This window comes from Erythrolamprus reginae, chromosome 3, assembly GCF_031021105.1.
Source record: "Erythrolamprus reginae isolate rEryReg1 chromosome 3, rEryReg1.hap1, whole genome shotgun sequence".
Lineage (NCBI taxonomy): Eukaryota > Metazoa > Chordata > Lepidosauria > Squamata > Dipsadidae > Erythrolamprus > Erythrolamprus reginae.
Genome location: NC_091952.1, coordinates 178,462,924 through 178,484,702, shown reverse-complemented (window position 1 = coordinate 178,484,702; position 21,779 = coordinate 178,462,924). Strand labels below are relative to the sequence as shown.

At 40.2% G+C, this 21,779-nt stretch overlaps 1 protein-coding gene across 1 annotated transcript in view; it reads right to left on the bottom strand.

The window, feature by feature from the left end:
* PHACTR1 (phosphatase and actin regulator 1) overlaps positions 1-21,779 on the bottom strand; it is a 301,263-nt gene that overhangs the window by 265,817 nt on the left and 13,667 nt on the right. The window contains exon 3 of the mRNA XM_070747269.1: positions 15,833-15,979. Coding sequence (XP_070603370.1) covers positions 15,833-15,979 — 147 coding nt within the window. The remainder of the gene's footprint in view (positions 1-15,832; positions 15,980-21,779) is intronic.

Below are 21,779 nucleotides of genomic sequence, written 5' to 3'. Positions count from 1 at the left end.
CAGCCAGCCTGTGCAAAAGGAGGACCAGAAGCGATCTTTAGTCATGACCTCATTGCTTCTTCATGCCAAGTCACAGTTTAATGCAAGAGGTTCTGCACTTAATGTAAGGGGAATTTGTTCCTGAAAGTCTATGCAAAGCCAGAAAGGCAATAAAAGCATCTGATTAACCTTTGCAGCCAGCCGGACCCATTTGCAATCAGCAAAGGTAGGGCTGGTGAGAATGTTATTGAGCACTGCGTCCGTTTGGAGAAGGGCAGCCTAGAAATCCAAATAAATAAATAAATTTTGGTAGAGGAGAGATGACAAAAGAGAGTGGTAGGCCCAAGAGACAAAATTAGGTTAGAGGAGGTAGCATTAGATTAAAAACATATACCCAGAATAAAGAGTTATAGATAATAATAATAATAATAATAATAATAATAATAATAATAATAATAAACATACTCAGCTGCTGCAAAACGATCGCACAGACTGACTACAAGCATAGACATGATGCTGTGACACAGATGATCCACTGGAACTTGTGCCGGAACTACCATTTCCCAGTGGCAAACAACTGGTGGGATCATAAGCCCGAAAAAGTGGTCGAAAATGAGCAAGTAAAACTACTGTGGGACTTCCGACTTCAGACTGACCGAATTCTGAAGCATAACACACCAGACATTGTGATCGTGGAGAAAAAGAAAGTATGGATCATCGACATCGCAATCCGAGTCTGCGGAGAGGGGCGGCATACAAATCCAATAAATAATAAAATAATAATAATAATCCCAGGGGACAGCAGAATTGAGGAGAAGCAGCTAGAGAAATTAGTGAAATACGAAGATTTAAAAATCGAGTTGCAACGACTCTGGCATAAGCCCGTGAAAGTGGTCCCAGTGGTACTTGGCACGCTGGGCGCAGTACCAAAGGATCTCAGCAGACATTTGAAAACCATCGGAATTGACAAAATCTCCATCTGTCAATTGCAAAAGGCCGCTTTACTGGGATCGGCAAACATAATTCGCTGCTATATCACGCAGTCCTAGGTGCTTGGGAAGCGCCCGACTGGTGATGAAATACGAAATCCAGCACAGTGATCTTGTTTGCTGTCTTGTATTGACATAATAATAATAATAATAATAATAATAATAATAATAATAATAATAATAATATTGTTGTTGTTATTATTATTATTATTATTATCATTATTTATTAGATTTGTATGCCAGCCCTCTCCGAAGACTATATATGAGAAATCCAATAATTAAAACTATGACTAAAAGCCCTTATCATTAAAAACAATCATACAATCCAATCATAACCATACATAGATCTTAGTAGCCAGGGGATAAGTCAGTCACCCCATGCCTGGTGACATAGGTAGGTTGAAGAAGGCGAGGATGGTGTGGGTGGTTCTAATTTCCGGGGGGAGTTGATTCCAGAGGGCCAGGGCCACCACAGATAAGGCTCTTCCCCTGGGTCATTGTTTAGTCGACGGGACCCGGAGAAGGCCGATACAAAATGATATAAAGGTAATGATTTTAGAATAGACACTGGCAGTTTAAAAACTTATGGAAATATGTCATCAGTCTGTTCAATGCTAAGTGAACTAGGATAAGAATCACTCAAGTGAGGAAGACGCACATTAATCATTATTTCATATCCATCATATTTATTATTATTTCTGTAAAGCTGCGCTTTGGTGCTAACTTTTCACACCCCACTAACCTTTGAAGAACCTTTTCCTTACCGGGGACACGCAAAGGACAGTGTCACAAGATGGAAAGTACCAGATGGAGTAAGATATGGTTATACCTGAACCATTGATCCTACATTTTCCTGTTTACAGCTGCAACACAAGGAAAGATAAAGGGGGAGAAGGAGGAAGTAGAAAGATGAAGGGAGAAGAGAAGGAATGGAGGGAAGTAGGAAAAGGGGAGAGAAGGAGCAAGAAGGTAGAAGAAGGAGATGGAGACAGAGGGAGGGGAGTGTAAAGAAATGAAGAAAAACAGACTGATGTAAAGGTGTAAAATAAGATTTTTATTTTATTTTATTTTATTTTATTTTATTTTATTTTATTTTATTTTATTTTATTTTATTTTATTTTATTTTATTTTATTTTATTTTATTTTATTTTATTTTATTTTATTTTATTTTATTTTATTTTATTTTATTTTATTTTATTTTATTTTATTTTATTTTATTTTATTTTATTTTATTTTATTTTATTTTATTATTTTATTTGTTTGGTTTGGTTGTTTTGTTTTGGTTGGGTTTGGTTTGGTTTGGTTTGTATGCCGCCCCTCTCTGTAGACTCGGGGTGGCTAACCACAATAAGAAACAGCATAAATCTAATATTTAAATTACTTAAATTAAAATATTTAAATTACTAAAAGCCCTTATTAAAAACCAAACACACACACAAACATACCATGCATAAATTGTATAGGCCTAGGGGGAAGGTATATCTCAATTCCCCCATGCCTGAGGACAGAGGTGGGTTTTAAGGAGCTTACGAAAGGTGAGGAGGGTGGGGGCAATTCTGATCTCTGGGAGGAGTTGGTTCCAGAGGGCCGGGGCCACCACAGAGAAGGCTCTTCCTCTGGGCCCCGCCAAACGACATTGTTTAGTTTACGGGACCCGGAGAAGGCCCACTCTGTGGGTTGCTGGGATTCGTGCGGCAGAAGGCGTTCCCGGAGATATTCAGTGATTTATGGCAGATTGGATAAAAATGCATAATTGTGTGTGTTACTAGTGAATTTTAAGATATTGATGTATATATGGAAATAGTGGAGAAAAATAAAAATAAATAAATATATATATTTATTTACAAATACATATTTGTATTTACCAAAGCAAAAAGCATTTTAAAACAGTGGACATTACGTGACAAGTCAGTTTACATTTCTCATGATATTCATTAATATTTATTCATAATGATACAGCTAATATTAACAATTCATTTACAGTTTCTATACATCCTTTCAAATAGGTCTTTCCCTCTTTCTCCCTTTTTTTCTCTCCCCTCCTCCCCGATAGTTAAGCTTTTTATTTCTTTCTCCTTTATCGTTACATCTTTTATCTATTTTGAACTTTTCCATTTTTCCAACCAACAATAAAATTTGTCCCAGCATTTAGAATAGTCCGAATCTTCTTTATTTTTAAGTTCATGTGTTAATTTATCAAAAAAAAAAATTACAAAAAGAAAAGATGACAAAACAGAAAAGAGGTCTGACTTTCTTATAACAGATCTGCTGACTAATATACATGTAACACATCCACTCAATCAGATCAATCAGAAGATCATAAGCCATAGTTTATATATGTCTGTAATTCCTCACCCTGAAAGCTTCTCACTCTACATATATCGCTCCTTCATGAATCTGGGCAAAACCTTCTGTGTTTCAGTGGATCTATCATTTAGGTTCTGTCCTCTTTAAATGATAATTAAAAGCAAGTACAGCCAAGAAAAACGAGCAATGCAGAAGGAGAGCCACAATACAGGGAGTGGATTGTTAATTAACAAATAAAACCACATTTAAACATTGATTCCCCATTCCCATTTTAGCTTGTCTATTTACAGAAAATATTATCAGTGAAGCACTGTTCATAATTGGAGGATGGGGGAGGGATAGGGAAGGAAGAAGGGATATATTTTTTAAAAAATTCCAAATTGTGTGGGTCTATTTCAACCTAAAAGACAAAAAAGCCTACTCACAGGATTGGCCCTAGCTGATGAATAGTATTAATTCGAAGCGAATCAATATTTGTAACGTCTGTTAAGGCAAACATTATCTTTATTTTTAGCCTTGCTAAGTTACACTGTACTCCAAGTGTCATTTTTACAGTTGTAAATAAATGGACAAGCTATATTTCATTTCTCTGCCATTAAACAGTATAAACCAAGATTATACCCAGATGTTATTTCTGAACCATCCTCATTCTCCATCAGATTTTCAGTTCTCTTGTATACGATTTAAGCCAGCTTGAAAATAAGTTTACAAAAATTAACTCCCATTGGTCTCTATTTATGCAGTAATTATAGGTGGCCCCACTGGGAAAACTTCAACAAACAATTATAAATTTCCCAATCCAATCACCCAAAGTCAATAATTTTTAGAGGCACAAGTAACCAAGGGGGTGGTTAAGTAAAAGCACAATTAAACAGACTTCCCTTTATCAAACTGCAAGTTCATTATATTATAAATTATGCATAACAGCAGTCTAAGAGTTGGATTAAAGTTGATGGTTTACATTTGATCATTCATCATGTTTATTATAATGTAGGCATGCCTTTAAGATATTCTAGAGCAAACAGGCCGCCCTGTTCTTTGGGAAGGGGCAAGCTAAATTTAATTTAGGTTTTAAATAAGTTTTCTCAAAGCATGGTGACGTGATCAAAATTCAGATGCTTGGCAACTGGCGTGCATTTATGATGATTGTGGGGCCAAATGATCCGATTTTGTGACCTTCTAACTAGCAAAGTCAAAGGGGAAACCGGAATCACTTAAGATCCAGGTTACTAAGTTAAGAACTGAAGTGATTCACTTAACAGCAGTGGCAAGAAAGGTCGTAAAATGGGGCAAAACTCACTTAACAATAGTCTTGCCTAGCAATGGAAATTTTGGGCTCAATTGTGGTCATGTGTTGAGGATTTATTGCATTGGTGGATCTGGTGTGGTTGGTTTGATTTATGGATGGAGTTATTTTCTGGCAGTCTACCAGATAAATAAACCTGTTTCATAAATAAATAAATTTATATAAATAAATGATTTATATCATTTATAAACTCAGTACCATTAAATAATCTCAGGATCATTAAATATATCTTTCAAATATCCTGGAGGACTAGGGAACTGCCAGAGGACTGGAAAAGAGCTGATGTAGTTTCCATCTTCAAAAAAGGGGAAAAATAGATCCAGGAAACCACAGACCTATCAGCCTGACCTCAATACCAGGGAAGATTCTTGAAAAGATAATCAAGCAATGGATCAATGAACACCTAGAAGCAAATAAGGTAATAACCAAAAGCCAACATGGGTTTGTTGAAAACAGATCATGCCAAACTAATTTTATTCTATTCTTTGACAAAGTGACAAAATTAGTGGACCAAGTGGACAAAGTGACAAAATTAGTGGACCAAAGGAATTCTGTCAATTTAATTTACTTGGACTTCAGTAAAGTATTTGATAAAGTAGACCATAGCCTACTATTAGATAAAGTTGAAAAATGTGGGTTAGACAGCAACACCGCCAGATGGATTCAAAACTGGCCGACCAATCACACTCAATGTGTAATGCTCAATGGAACTGCATCTACATCGAGGGAAGTATGCAGTGGAGTACCCCAATGCTCTGTTTTAGGCCCAGGACTCTTCAACATCTTTATCAATGACTTGGATGAAGGGATAAATGGGGAACTCATCAAATTGGACTAGAAGACTTCCAAGGTCCCTTCCAACTCTGTCTTTTATTGTTGTTGTTGTTGTTGTGGTGGTTGTTGTCCCTTCCAACTCTGTTGTCTGTTGTCTGTTATTGTTGTTGCTGTTGTTGTTATTATTATTGTTATTATTATTATTATTATTATTATCATCATCATCATCATTATTTTCCTCCTTCCCTAAATTGGCACCACCAGAAGTGTTGAGTCTAGAAGTTTCAGAATTCTCAGCAACAAGGAGAATTTGAAAGTTCTAGGAACTAATTTGGGAAATGGAGTTAAGGGGTTAGTGGAGCTCTGTAGCAGAGTGCTTTCAGGCAATCTCAAAATATATCAACAACGCTATAGGCTTTTAAAACTTGCTTATTGATAAGAGCCTTGTGATTCAACTCACATATAACCTGCAGCTGCATAACTAAACTTACTTTTAAATTCTACAGCAGTCTAGCCATTCTATGCCTTTGATAAAATGATCTGTAGTTCCTAAAAATGTATACATTTTTGTAAAATTTGCTAATTGGAAAAATCAACACTTTCTAATTTCTGGGTGTATCTGAATCCAAAAATCAGTTAAAGATCTCCCTACTTAATTGAGAAAAACACCCACAACAGGTTGGGTACCCAACAGGATAGATTCTTTTTTTAAGTTTGGAAGCAATTACCAAGACTGAATGAGATCACTACCTCCAAATGTTTTAATTGATGTGTGCAATTCTGTAAATATCCAACTATTTTACTCTTAACCTGAATAATAATATCCTAGATAGGCTGAAGAGTTTAGGTTTGGCAAGTCTAAAGAAAAAAAAGAATTCTAGGTGACATTATAGCCAGTATTCCAGTATTTGAGGGGCTGCCACAAATAAAAGGGGGTCAAATTATTACCCAAAGCTCTAGAAGGCAGGACAAAAAACAGTGGTTGGAAACTAATCAAAGAGAGAAGCAAAGTAGAACCTGGAACTTCCTAACAGTGAAGACAATTAGCCAGTGGAAAAGCTTGCCTTCAGAAACTGTGATCGCTCCATCACTGGAATCAGTAGCGTACGTAAAATAGTACAGGTTCTCCTGCTTGGAAAGAAGACCTCAAAGATCCCTTCCAATTCTATTCTATTCTATTCTATTCTATTCCATTCCATTCTTTTTATGTGCTTTTTTAATATTAGAATTGTTTTCGCTAGAATATTGTTTTTATTATTGTTGTGAGCCACCCCGAGTCTTCGGAGAGGGGCAGCATACAAATCTAATAAATAATAAATAAATAAATAAATAAATAAATTCCACTCCACTCCACTCTATTAATACCATGTTTCCCCGAAAGTAAGACAGTGTCTTACTTTCTTTTTATCCCCAAAAGCCCCACTATGTCTTACTTTTGGGGTATGTCTTATATTGTCCCGGGCACCGGGGCCGGCTCGTCTTCGGGCTTCGGCCCGGGCGAGGCCTCTTCGGGCGCCAGAGCCCGCGGCGACTTCCTGACGCACTACCGGCTGGTGTCGTCTAAGCTCCGCTGCGCCCAGAGCTTGGGCCACCCGGCGGGCGAGGCGGCGGCCCTGGCCGAAGCGTCGGAGCAGTTCGCGGCGCTGGCGAGGGAGCTGCGCGCCAAGGAGAGTCTTCCTTACACAGCCTGGTGCCAGTTGGTGGTGGCGCGCTGCGTAAGGGAGACTCTCCTGGGCGCGCAGCTCCATCGCCGGCTGGTGTCGTCTAAGCTCCGCTGCGCCCAGAGCTTGGGCCACCCGGCGGGCGAGGTGGCAGCCCTGGCCGAAGCGTCGGAGCAGTTTGCGGCGCTGGCGAGGGAGCTGCGCGCCCAGGAGAGTCTCCCTTACGCAGCCTGGTGCCAGCTGGCGGTGGCGCGCTGCGTAAGGGAGACTCTCCTGGGCGCCAGCTCCCTCGCCAGCGCCGCGAACTGCTCCGCTGCTTCGGCCAGGGCCGCCGCCTCGCCCGCCGGGTGGCCCAAGCTGGCGGTGGCGCGCTGCGCCCAGGAGAGTCTCCCTTACGCAGCCTGGTGCCAGCTGGCGGTGGCGCACTGCGCCCAGAGCTTGGGCCACCCAGCCACCCGGCTCTGGCTGCGGCCCGGCTCTGGCTGCGGCACGAGCGGGAGCTCCGACTGCGGCAAGGCAGCTAGATGAGAGGGAGGCGGCAATACTTTCGTGTTTCCCCGAAAGTAAGACATATGTCTTACTTTCGGGGTACGGCTTATATTAGCCGACCCCCCTGAAACCCCCAATACGTCTTACAATCGGGGGTGTCTTACTATCGGGGAAACACGGTAGATGCACATTGCAACGCCCAAAATGTATTTAAAGTGGCTGATTTTCTAGAAAGACAGAGGCACTCCTTTATATTAGATAACCTATAACTAGGCCAGTTACTTTGATCAATGTTACTTTACATCAATCTTAAGACCCTTGCATTGCAATGAAGCTGTTTCCCATTCTCAAGCAGATTATTAAATATAGCGAGGGTCTGAAAATGTGGGTTCCATCAGCCAAAAGCAGCCAACCAGCCAGACCAAAGAGAAACCTGTGGATTAATATATGGTTTCTGTTACTCTTAGAGATGTACAGGGGAGAGGAAATGCAGCAAGAGCGTCAGGACACAATATAATGCTACTAGTCATAGTCCATTCTTCTGAGTGACAAATCATGCAGGACTGTTGCAGTAAAAGAGTACTATAAATAGTGTTATGCTGTAAGTTGTGGCTGCCATAAAGAAAGAAAAAGAAAAACTCAATGTAAACTAGATCAGAGATGCTTATGAGACTATGGAGCAAAATTTCAGATGTTTTAAATAGCCAATTTAAACTTGCTAAACTATATCCTACATTTCTATCCTCAATCAGACTTAGTTTTTTATTTATTTATTTATTTTTATTTATTTATTTAGTCCAATACATAATGCATATTGAAGAGAATAGATATGTAGTAATATAATTAAAGAAACGAATAGAAGAAAAGATATAAAAGTATAGGTGAACAAATTTGAAAGGAAGAAAAGATAAATGAGATAAGGAGAGACAATTGGACAGGGGACGGAAGGCACACTGGTGCACTTATGCATGCCCCTTACTGACCTCTAAGGAACCTGGAGAGGTCAATCGTGAATAGTCTAAGGGACTATTTAAGTTTTATTTCAGAATGCCTCTACTTACGAACTCTTCTAGATAAGAACCAGGTGTTCAAGATTTTTTTTGCCTCTTCTCAAGAACCATTTTCCACTTAGAAACCCGAGCCTCTGAAATTGTAACCGGAAAAGGCAGAGAGAAGCCTCCGTGGTGCCTCTCTAGGAATCTCCTGGGAGGAAACAGGGCCGGGAAAGGGGGGGAGAAGCCTCTGTTGGGCCTCTCTAAGAATCTCCTGGAAGGAAACAGGGCCAGAAAAGGTGGGGAGAAGCCTCCAAGGGGCCTCTCTAGAAATCTCCTGGGAGGAAATAGGGCCTCCATCCTCTCTGTGGTTTCCCCAATCACACACATTATTTGCTTTTACATTGATTCCTATGAGAAAAATGGCTTCTTCTTACAAACTTTTCTAGTTAAGGACGTGGTCACAGAATGAATTAAGTTCATAAGAAGAGATACCACTGTATGTAAAAATGATCTCTCTCCCCTCCCCTCTTTACCTGTTTCAAACTTTTGGCATTCTCTTGAAAAGACAAGAACCGTGTGATGTTTAATTCATTTTAAATATATTGCAAAAAGTAAAAATTCTGCATCCTGTTCAGGTAAGAATTCAACTGGTATTTTAAGTCAGTTTTTGGGGGGTAATCCTCAAAGATTCATGTTGAGCTCGAAAGTCTGCTCATTTCCAGATGAGTTCTAAGAATTGAATGGTTTATCAAGGGAAACCAACTACATGGATATTTACAAGCCTATTCAAAGCAGAAGGCATATGAGAATATTTTAAACAACCCACATTCACAATTTATGAACAGATTCTGCAATGATCTGCAATGGAACTTTGTGCAGGGATGTTTTGCCAAGGCGTGCATACATACGTTTTGAAAATAAGTCAGAGACAAACATTTGGGGAAATTACCACCGATGTTTAATCATTTAGTGAGGGTAAGAAAACCCCTATTTTTACAAATCTATTCAAATTTCTTTTGAAAGAGCTGTAGAGTTGAATTAATAAAGCCTTAATAATTTATAACAAGACCAATCCATCTTAAATGATAAGGGACTACAGAAACGTTTAAGTATTCATTTAAAATTGCCAAAATTGGCCTACCTCTACATTTGTTTCATACAGAGCCAATTAATATTGGATAACTCTTAGCTAAATGATTTAATTCCACGTTATTATTTTGATCACTTATATTGAAAAGAATAGAGTTCCTCCTGGCATGAACTAAATAATATATTGTACTAGCATACCTAGCTGTGGATTAATGGGCACAGACTCTTTAATGAGGTTGACAAAAACCCCAAATCACCTTGTCCACTCAAACCTCTTTAATTTTTTATGACAGATAGTCATGATTAAAACCTAAAGTTTATCCCAGAATATTTGCTGAACTAAAATATTTGTGTCATAGAGTAAATGAAATCTGACATAGGGTCGTGCTATCAAAGACTACCATAAATAATTCCTTTAAAAACAAAAGAAGATACTAAAAAAAAAGTTCAGGAAAGAATTCCCCTTGAGACTCTGGCTTCCGCCTGTAATAAAGTTTTATCGTTTCTAATTCCCATCAAGATCAATAAGTGTTAGCTACATTTGTGGCCTTGCAAAGTAGGGTGAGGGCTTTGAGATATCTGCACTTTGAAGTGAGATTAAAATGCACGTTTTGGATCTGCTCCCTCCATTCCTGTGTTGACAGATGTACAAAATCACAACAGCACTCAGTTTAATGAGTTACAATACTCTGCACAATTGGAAACTGAACTATCAATTATGTGAAATGTTGTCACCACATTCAATTGAACAGTTTTCCTGCCGACCATTTCTGTCATCTCATGGAAGTTAGGAATAGATAGAAGAACCGGAGCTCCCAATCATTTCTGTATAATAATGTAGTCCTTATGTTTCTGAGAACATGGAACAGAACTTCCCAAGGTTTGGCTTATATACAGTATTTGCAACAACAGTGGACAATAGATCTTGAAACACTAAAAACACAATCCAATATGTGTACAGTATATAACTTTGTCGTTTCTTTTTGGCCAAAGTAAATATTGTTTTCTCTCTCTCTCTCCCTCCCTCCCTCCCTCTCCCTCCTTTCTCTCTCTCTCTCTCTGGGTTTTAACAGAAAACTGTAAAGAAAAACTCTCTTAAGATGGACAAGATTTGTCTCTTCAAATTTAGAGAAGCCAGCATGAAAATTTGGGGAATCTGTAGAGGTTGTTGACTTGTAGAATCCCATAAAGCCAGTAGCGCATATAACATATCAAACTGGGTTGGGCCTTGTTACTATTTAAATGGGAGACAAGACCTCTAGGAAACAACATCAGGAGGCTAGTCTACTGAAAACTACATGAAGGTCACCAAGAAATTAACTCAACCCAAAGGATGTTGGTTTTTTTTTAATTTCATATATGCCATCAAACTATGTAAGCCAATGCAATATGGCTCAGCAATTGCCTGCTGTGTAGAAACTTCCTGGTGAGTCAGTGGGGTAACACCTGGGGTTGTTGATGTAACTGAGGTATGCTGATTAGTTAATTGTTGTGGATTAGGCGTGATATCCTGAGTAGTTGGAGCTTGCAGGCTACTTGATTGTTTTGCAATGTGTGTTCTGAGTCTGTTTTCAGTTTCTATGGCTGGAATACGTTTGAGGGCTGGTTTCCAGATGTCTGGTAGGCGGGAGGTATCATCCCGCTTGTTCATATTTTGGGTATGTTGCTGAGCCATCAAACCACACCCAGCCACCAGTATTTATAGAAGGAAGGCAGCTCAGGTCTCACTGTGTTTGCCCTAGAACAAGGACATAAACACCAGCCTGAAGATGACGAGTGGGACCTCGTCGAAACATCGCCAGAAATTTCCAAATCCTACATGGGAAGAAACCCGAATATACCAAGACCTGTACCTGTGAAAATCTACGAAAACACACACACACACACATACACACACACATATATATATATATTTGTTTTCGTAGATTTCCACGGGTATATGTATGTAGATTGTTCTGAGTTCGGGTTTTGCCCCGTGTAATATTTTGAGTGTCTATGCGACGTTTCGGTGAAATCACATTCACCATCATCAGGCTGAAGTTATAAGCTTCGTGCAGCACGAAGCTTATAACTTCAGCCTGATGATGGTGAATGTGATTTCACCGAAACATCGCATAGACACTCAAAATATTATATAATCTAATGAAACATTGCAATCCTTAATCTAATTTGATTAGAAGGACAGTTAAATTGTCTCTTACGGCATTACTCTAGAGGGGAGGAAAAGCAAATCCTGAATATTTCCAAACTACATGTTTGGCTTTACATGTTTAGATAACTAAAATAATATTAATAACCTTCGACTCGAAGAACTAACAAAACTGTTACTCCCCAGCCATTTTCCAAGGAATATGGATCTTTTGATTATTTAGCTGAACAAATACAAATATAAGCAAGTGCTGTTCTATGATTCAGCTTATTCTACCTGCTCTCTTAACAACAACAAAAACAGTGCCCAGATTCAGGAATCCTAAAAGCAGCAGCTGACAGGCAAATACAGCAATGCCAACCAGCAGTTGAACGGCAAGGACTGTAATCATAAATGCATTAAGTGAGAAGGGAGGTAAGCTTTCTAATACTTCTAGAACTATTTTAGCGCTGTTTCAATGTTAAACTGAAAAATAAATCATTTCTTTTCTTCCTTCCAGGTGCATTTGAAGGCAGGCATAAATGAAAGCACAGTACATAAACACATAGCTCTTTAAAAATAATTCTTCACCGGAAAATACCTTTTCGTGGTTTTATACAGGCATCCTTTTCAGCACCCTGTGAAATGAACAGCGCCCGCCTGCTCTCCTAACTCTGTTTCTGCCTTTCTCTTTGGCTCATAAGCCAGAGCCAAAATGGCACACCCACATACAGGAGATAAACCTCAGCAGGTCAGAATGATTTCCAGATTTGCAGAAATATTCATCTTTAGAGTGGGAAAACACTTGAAGGAAGAAAACCCCAAAACCATCTCAGAGAAGGCAGAATGGTCAGACAATACTACTGAAGTGGAAATGGAGAAAAGAAATTGGGAAGGAGATGGAATGGAACATTTTGGAGGAGGACATAGCAAACTGTTTGAATATCAACAGAACACTCCACATTGCAAATATTTTATTATATACCTTACTGGCATGTAAAGAATTGTCCAATTGACTTTCCAATTGAGAAACTATAAAGAGCAGTGCATTACTCAAAAGCAAAACTCAGTGATACTTACTTAAAATGCCATTTTATTCTACAAATTTCTTCATAGTATAATTTTTAAAAATCCTGTAGTTTTAGCATCAAGTAACATTTTATATTTTTAAAAATGCAAATAGCCTGTGTAAATATTAATGACAATAGCAGGATTATTCTTGTGGATTACAAGTAAAAACAACCTCCACCACCATCCAATTCAAAAAAATATATTTCTTTTTTCAATCAAAACGATACACACTACACCCCTTGCATTTATAGTTAGTCTTAATAAAATCACTATCCTCGTTTAGGATAGGCACCCTTGTTTTACATTTTATGGCCAATACAAGCATATTTCTTAGACTGTTTGCACATTAACATAAGCATTGCTTAGTAACCAATTGATACCATATTTTTAAACCCCAGGCATCAAATGATTCTATGATTCTATGACATGCAAGATGGGTTAATGAAAACAACCTCTAGTGTTCTATTGACAATTTATACCTCTGTGAATACAGATTCTTCCAAATGAGACCAATGACAGAACCTAATATTTAGAAGAAGAAACTTATGCCTTCTATACATATATATGTATATATTAATGTCCGAAATATTGGCAGTGCAGATTGCTCTTTGGTTAAAACTAAAGTCACTTTCAAGAGTCCACTGAGTTTGATATAGAATGGTAGAATTTGTTTTTTATGTGTTAAAAAGCAAGGTAATGGCGGAAGATGATTTTTCTTCAACTAATAAACCATCTTGGGCATTGGACCTTCAGGCCTGCCAACTTTTATGACAAAATTGTTTACCATGCACTCAGCAATTTTGGAATCATGCAATATCTCCTTTTCAATGACACGTCTTATGTGTATCCCATCATGCAATATCTTTCATCCTTTGACTTTTTTAGTCATCAGTATATATCCTCAATAAGCCAAAACATTTTTCAATTTCTGGGTTATTAAAGTACATCAGTGACAATAAGTAAGCCAATATGACAAGACCAATGCTGTCCAGAACATGAACTGGTGAAATGAATATGCAGAGTTGTTCCTATTTCACATCTTACTCAATACAAAATGTGAGCGAGGTCATGGAGATGCAGAAGCATGTACCAAGTTTCAATCGAATCCACTATAAAACTATTGGCTCTGGTCCAAACAATGTTTTAAGAAGTTGAGAAACGTCATTCCAGCAACTAGATATGCTGAGATATCAGTGTCCATGCATTTAATTAAGGGAAATCATTGGGTTTTGCTAAACAACTGTTATGGAATGGTGGGTTTCTGAGGCTTTTTTCTCAAGAAAGATGTGTATCTACATTTTCAAAAAGAGAATTGGAGCTCAGTATGGAAACATGACTTTCTCCTTCTCTAGTCAACCTTCAGAACTGGGGAAAGTTGAGGTGACAGGAGAGGGTAATTAGGATTGAAAACTGCAGTATTAATGGACAAATGGAGGGAAACCAAGAAGGCATAGCTTGGGATGCAAGTATTAAGGGGAAACCTTTCCCTTGAAGGGTCTAGACTAATCCAGGACTAAACTGTGGGCCATATAATCAGACCTAGACTAAAGTGCATCAGAATGGCCCAGAGTCAGGGTCAAATTTCAGACAAAAAAAAATCTTGGATGGGCTTTTGGTGTGGAAGAAAAAGTCAGTGCACCTTAAAGAGAAAGAAAAATATGAAGACAACAAATGGAAATTGGAAATGCAATCAATGAGCTAAATTAATGTGGACCAGAAGAATATTGTAAGAAATGGCTGGGGCATGAGTTAGGGGTGGAGGAGAGCATGACTACTAGCCCAAAGCAGAGTCAGAGCTCATTGGCCCTGCTCTTGTATCTTTAACATGAACTTAAAAGGACAGAGGTAAAACTTCATGCTTCACATCTTCTTGTGACAAAAAGCATGAGTAGTATGATTTCAGCATCAGATAATCATGAGCAATCATACAGATGCTGCATGAATAATCAGTAACCATTTGAAACACCATCCTGTGGTAGGAGGAGGACCAACTTAGGAAAACCAAAGGAGAAAGTAAGGTGTTTTTCATCAGTAAGGTGACTATGAGAAAGTGGAAAGCAGGAAGAGAAGGGAAAATAGCCCTTCCCAACTGGAGAGCCTTCAGATGCGGGGGTCCACGCTCAACCCTCTTCCTCCTAGATCAGGGGGTCTTCAAACTTGGCAACTTTTAAGACTTGTGGACTTCAACTCCCAGAATTCTCCACCCAGGTATGGAATTCTGGGAGTTGAAGTCCACAAGTGTTAAAAAGTTGCAAAGATTGGAGAACCCCTGTCCTAGAACCAGTCTTTCTGGGTTCTATGGGAAGTTGAGTTGGAAAACGCAAGCAGGACTAAAAGGAAATCCGGAAGCTAACCTGTTGGGAGCAGGAAGGAGAATGCAGAACCCTGGAAGACCTGAAGAGGAAATAACACCCCACCCCTCCCCAGGGAGAAGGTGAAATTTGAGAGTTTGCCAAAGTGTGTCAGCTGAAAGAAAGAAGATGAGGGAGGTAAGAGGTAAAAGGCTACTAAGGGGATAGGAGAGAAGCTGAAAGCTGGACAGCGCCAAGTATAGTTGGCATGAGCACCAGTGGTGGGGGTTCTTCACCCTATGAAGTTTCAAATCCACTTCCATCGACCGCCCCTCCGCCACCCCCCACACCCCCAATATCCTGGTGGGAAATGTCAGACTTTCAACTCAAGCACTTCTCAGGCTCCTTTCCATTGGGTGTGTGTGTGTCGGTGCGCGCGCGCGCGTGCTTTATACTACACCAGCATTTTACTTAGATGGTGAGGAGGAAGAGGAGGAGGAGGAGAGAAAAAAAACCCAGCCGCGTGTGTGTCTGTCTGTCTTGTGTGTGACAGCCAGGAACGTGCCAGGGAGGCACATTCCTGCAGCAAGAGCACGACGTCTCCCCCACCCCAACGCACCCCCACCCCAACCCGAGCAGACACAAAGAGGGCGGGGGGGGGGGAGCGCAGTAACACAGCCGCCAAAGCTTTGGGCTTTGGAGAGGGAGGGCGAAGGGCTTCGCGCTGGAGGCGGAGTACTAGGCGCGACTCACCTGCTTCGAGGTTGAAAGAGATCCTGGCCTCGGCTAGGTAAGGCGTGTCGCTCTTGGACCGAACTCTCCGGATGGGTCTCCTGTCTATGTCCTCTTCGGAAGAAGCCGCCATTAATGTGGGTACCGTGAGCAGGGTCGCCCGGCGAGCTGGGGGAGAGGAAGCAGCGAGAGGGGTGGGGGGTTGGAAAAGGAGGAGGAGGAGGAGGGCGCACACGCAAAGGAGAAGAGGAAAGAGAGGAGCAGGGACACAGGGAGGGAGAGACACCGGGAGGGAGGGGGGGAGAGAGAGAAAGATGGGGAGAGAAAAGGAAAACCCGTTAAGGATTTCTGGATTGGAGCTGAGCTGGCAACCCTGCCCTGTCACCTCCTGGCAGCCTTGAACCAAGCGGGGTGAGGCTCCACGTGGGACCCCTACCTAATCTAACAAAGCCCTTTGCTTGGAAGCTGCGGATAAAACGGCTCCTGGAGGAAATGGCTCAGAGATTTGCCGACCAAGATTGAGAAGCTTCCTTGTACATTTGGGTAGAGGAGAGAAGCAGCAAGCAACCCACCCCCCTCTAAAAAAAAGCCAGCCGAGGAAACACGTGAGAGACCCTTTGACATGGCAATGCATCTGGTGGACCAACCTCTTTCTGTGCAGATCACACACACACAAACACCCAGCACATTACACTGCAGAGATACAGATTGCACTAAGATGGAATGCAGGTGCTTGGTTCTGTGTAAGTGGGAAGCCACTTATTGTAGCCTGGCAAATTATGTTTTAAGCTTTAGCGTTGGGTCATTATGGGTGTTTCCAGGAAGTGAAGCCTTGGGGTGATGCATGACCCAAGTAGCACCTCTTTTAAAAAAATGAATTCAAAAATGAGGGGTTGGGATTCCAATTCTTGGCATTTTCATCCGCAACAGTCAACAAAGTTTTTGGAGTTGAGATTTCAAACACCCTTTGAAGTCTAGGAAGGACTTCTTGGCAGCATAAACCACTTAATGTGAACTTCAGCTTCCAGGATTTCCCGAGACCTCAGAGAAGGGCGGCATATAAATCCAATTAATAAATAAATAAAATAAATAATTCACAGCCAGGTCCATTCTGGTGGCAAGGTTCTGGGAGTTGAAGTTCATAGGAGATTACAAGGGAAAAAAACTCCTCTACTTTTGCTAAATGATGAATAAACCTAAATATGATTTGTTGATAACAGCAAATTGTAGTAACAAGTTCAAGTGATCCCAGAATTTGGACAAACAACAATGGTAATTTTTTTATAAAAAATAGTTGAGTAAATTAATAATTTGTCTACACAAACTACATTCAAAACAATCACTTTTTAGTTCTTGGAACTTTCAGGAATGGACCCCATAAAGATTAAATAAATAGTTTTAATAGGTCTTTACTGGGAGGCAGGAAACAACATTAATTGCCTTGTGTAAGAAACTGTTCTAAGAACCTATTTTAATAACTATATATTATTTTATATATTTTAATATTTTAATAACTATAATGTAGTTATTAAAGTATATAAAAAAATATAATTACATCTGTCCAGTATATTTATTTAGTTATATATAGTTATTATATATACAGTAGTTATATATTACAGTGTTCCCTCACTTTTCGCGAGGATGCATTCCAAGACCACCCGCGAAAGTCGAATTTCCGCGAAGTAGAGATGCGGAAGTAAATACACTATTTTTGGCTATGAACAGTATCCCAAGCCTTCCCTTAACACTTTAAACCCGTAAATTGCAATTTTCCATTCCCTTAGCAACCATTCAGATTATTACTCACCATGTTTATTTATTAAAGTTTATTAAAAAAAATATTTATTAAAGGCAGACAAAAGTTTGGCGATGACATATGACGTCATCGGGTGGGGAAAAATGTGGTATAGGGAAAAAACCCACAAAGTATTTTTTAATTAATATTTTTGAAAAACCGTGGTATAGACTTTCTGCAAAGTTCGAACCCGCGAAAATTGAGAGAACACTGTATATAACTATATATAACTAAATAAATATACTGGAGATGGGGTTGCTGGAAATCCAAGTAAATAAAATATAAATAAATAAATAATTGTATCCTCAATAAAACAAAGTTTTCAACTTCCTTTGAACTTGGCTTCCTGACTTCATAGGGCCAATACCTAGTGACCAATAAAAATATCTACTTTCTGTCTTTAAAGATTCCCAGTGCTCCTTGTTTTATCTTCTGGAACAATACTGATCAGTACCATCTTCCTTTGGATTTTTGAAGAGATTGCTATCCTATCACTCCGTCTTTGCCTGATCCAAGCGTTTATTTATTCAATTCAGTTTATATGGCTGCCCATCTCAATCTTGTAATCTACATACCCAGCCATTCCTCATACATTTCCCCCCTTTTGGCTCTATTATTATTTAAATTTACAGACTGCCTATTCTTTTATCATTCCAGTTGTTCCCTTTTGGTCCTTTTACAATCTGCATGATTCTTTTTCTGAAATGTGATGCCCAGGATTGAGGAACACAATAGTGAAAGTGCCACCTGACCAATGCAGAATAGAGAGGAATAATGAGAAGTACAGTTCGTATTTTCTCATTTCACATTTTGACATTGCCTTTCTGCCTGAGAAGTGCCACAAAGAACATCTTTCTGATTCTTGAAGAAGTAGTACATGAATAAAATTTCAATCCAAGCATGAAGTTGTCCCCCAATCTTTCTCTAGGCTGAACATTTCAATTTCAATTTATTAGATTTGTATGCCGCCCCTCTCTGAAGACTCGGGGCGGCTCACAATAACAATAAAAACAGTATAACAATGGAACAAATCTAATAATAAAATTACATTTAAAAACCCCAACAATTTAAAAACCATACAACACATACATACCAAACATAAAATATAAGAAAGCCTGGGGGAGATGTCTTAATTCCCCCATGCCTGGCGATATAGGTGGGTCTTGAGTAACTTGCGAAAGACAAGGAGGGTGGCGGCCATTCTAATCTCCGGGGGGAGTTGATTCCAGAGGGCCGGGGCCACCACAGAGAAGGCTCTTCCCCTGGGGCCTGCCAAACAACATTGTTTGGTCGATGGGACCCGGAGAAGGCCAACTCTGTGGGACCTTATCGGCCGCTGGGATTCGTGCGGTAGAAGGCGGTTCCAGAGGTATTCTTGTCCAATGCCATGAAGGGCTTTAAAGGTCATTACCAACACTTTGAATTGTGACCAGAAACTGATCGGCAGCCAGTGCAGGCCGCGGAGTGTTGCAGAAACGTGGGCGAATCTAGGAAGCCCCACAATAGACATGCAAAAATGCCAGAATAATGGAGGAGACTTTGCATCAAAAGTATTGTCTTACCTGCAGTGGTGCAAAGGAAGATGGACAATGGAATGGACAGCATAATCCATACTAAAGTCCTTATCTAAGGCCCAAGAAATGATTGTTTGATATGCACACATGCAGTTGAGACTAGCACTAGTCCACAACAGATTCTTGATGCCTTCCATGAACAACACCGATTAGGCTCAGAGACATTAAGTGTATTTATTAGTTTTTGGTGCAGCAAGGAAGTGGAATGTTGTAATGGATGTAGGCACTTGCAGACTCCAAAACCAATTTGCAAAGAACAATACATTTCATCAAATAATGCCATGTGGGTATTTATCCCATGCGTAAAGACATTGGGGCAGATGGTACTGTGAAAATTGGAAAACTATTACCATTAAACATAAACAGCTGTTTTAATCAAACAACCACAAGGAAATGGATCCATTAGGCACTTAACATTTCAAAATGTAAATGTTTGGGTATTTTATAAATGTGTAATTATACATATATTATAGAAGAATCCAAAGGGGGCAAAGGCATTGGATTAATACAGAAGGCCTGATACTCCAGCCTAACAGTCAAACATTCAGTATCAATATTCAACCTTGCACCTTTGGTTAGAAACCCTGATTCCTGTATGCAGGGATGGAGAAAAGCACATTGGAAGAGTTATTTCAGAACAAGGTCTATTGTTACTGTTGTGGTTAGCTCTGGCCCAGCTCCTGCCCCAAGGACTGTGGATGTGGGGGAGACATCCACATGCTGCAAGCCTGTTTTGCCCCCGGTGGAATCTGCTGATGAAGGCTCCTCTGACCAAGAAGACATGAGTGACAGGGAGGAGGAGAGTGTGGCAGACAGCTCAGAAGGAGATCAATTATCTAGCTCCTCCTTGGACTCGGAACAAGAGTTAATGATACAGCCACGCATGCGGAGAGCGATGCATAGGCAACAACAACTGAGAGATTACTATCAAAGAAAATGAGGCCACCTGTGGTTGGGTGGGGCTGTGGTCATTAGTGAGGCTGCTATAAAGAGCAGCCTGTGGATTTGGCCATTGTGGAGGATTATCTGATCGTTGTGTTTCGTGACTGCTTTACTGACTTTGACTATTTGTGTGCTGATTTTTCCCCGCTTTGAAACTAAGCCAGAGCAAAGTGTGTTTCACTTTGTGAAAGAAGGACTTTGAATTGCCTCACAGCTGCAAGCTAAGTATCACAGAACTGATAAGGGACTTGTATAAATTATCAGAGTGGAGACGAGTGCTCTTTGCTATACCAAAAGAGGGCTTAGTTTAAGTGAATTTTCCTTATAAAGAACATTGTTTTGAATTTTCAAACGTGTGTATGTCTGAAATTTGTACCTGTGAATTTTTGGGAGGATTCTACCAGAGAGCCTGACAGAACAGTTACAGAGCTTGTTAAAAATCGATTATTAATCCCCGGTCTCCACAGTTTCTACTATGCCATGGCAATCCTATGCCTAACCTTTCTCTCCTTAATTTCTGTCATACTTGATTTTTAGCATTTGTTTTGCTCAGTGATGGGAACGGTCAGGAACGCAGTACCGGTAGCAAAATTTGGAGCTCCACCCCAGAGCACCCAACTTGCACTGAAAGATGTTGAAACAAAATGCATAAGCCACACCCACAGTGTGGTAGTAAACGTTTTGGTAGCCCATCACTGGTTTTGCTGGGTCTTGGGACCCAACTCTCTGAAAATAAAAATCATTGGCTGGCATCTATTTCTCCCTCTCGTATGATAGCGAGGCAGTATGTCCAAGATGTAGAACATAGAACATAAAATAATAGCATTGTAAGGGACCTTAGAGACCTAGAGCAGTGATGGAAAACTTATGGCATGGGTGCCACAGGTGGCACACAGAGCCATATCTGCTGGCACGGGAGCCGTTGCCCTAGCTCAGTTCCAACGTGTATTGTGTGCCAGGCAGCTGATTTTTGGCTTGCACAGAGGCTCTGGGAGGGCGTTTTTGGCTTCCAGAGAGCCTCCTGGGGGATAGCAGAGGGCATTTTTGTCATGCTGATTATTGACAGCCCCAGAGACATTCTGAGTCATTCAGTATTATTCAGTAATTAAATAGTTAACTGTGTGTTTGTATTAGCTTCACCCATCATGATGTAAAATCCTGCCACATCATTCATGTATCATTTCCGTCTTGTTGAGATTCTCCATATTGTCTTTTATATTCTCAGTTGCCATGATGTAGCACGCATCTCATATGCCTCCCAAGGCATTCCTTATATTTTATTGTTTTTGTAATAAAAGAAACTTTGTTTGAAAGCAGATTCTTTCTTTTAATCCATCGACTCTCAGAAATGATTTATTATGGTCTACACGGGCTGTAATCTCTCTCTATTTCTGTCAATTTTTACCTTCCCCTGGTTTCAAGGAAATCTTTGGAGCCTGGGGAGGGGGAAACGCGAGCCAATGGGGCCCACCAGAAATTGGAAAACGGGCCATTTTCGGCCTCCAGAGGGCCTCTGGGGGATGGGGGAAGTTGTTTTCACCCTCCACAGGCATTGAATTATGAGTGTGGGCACTCACGCATGCACAATAGTGCACGCACACGTTCTTTTGGCACCCGAGGAAAAAAAGGTTCGCCGTCACTGGCCTAGAAGTTCAAC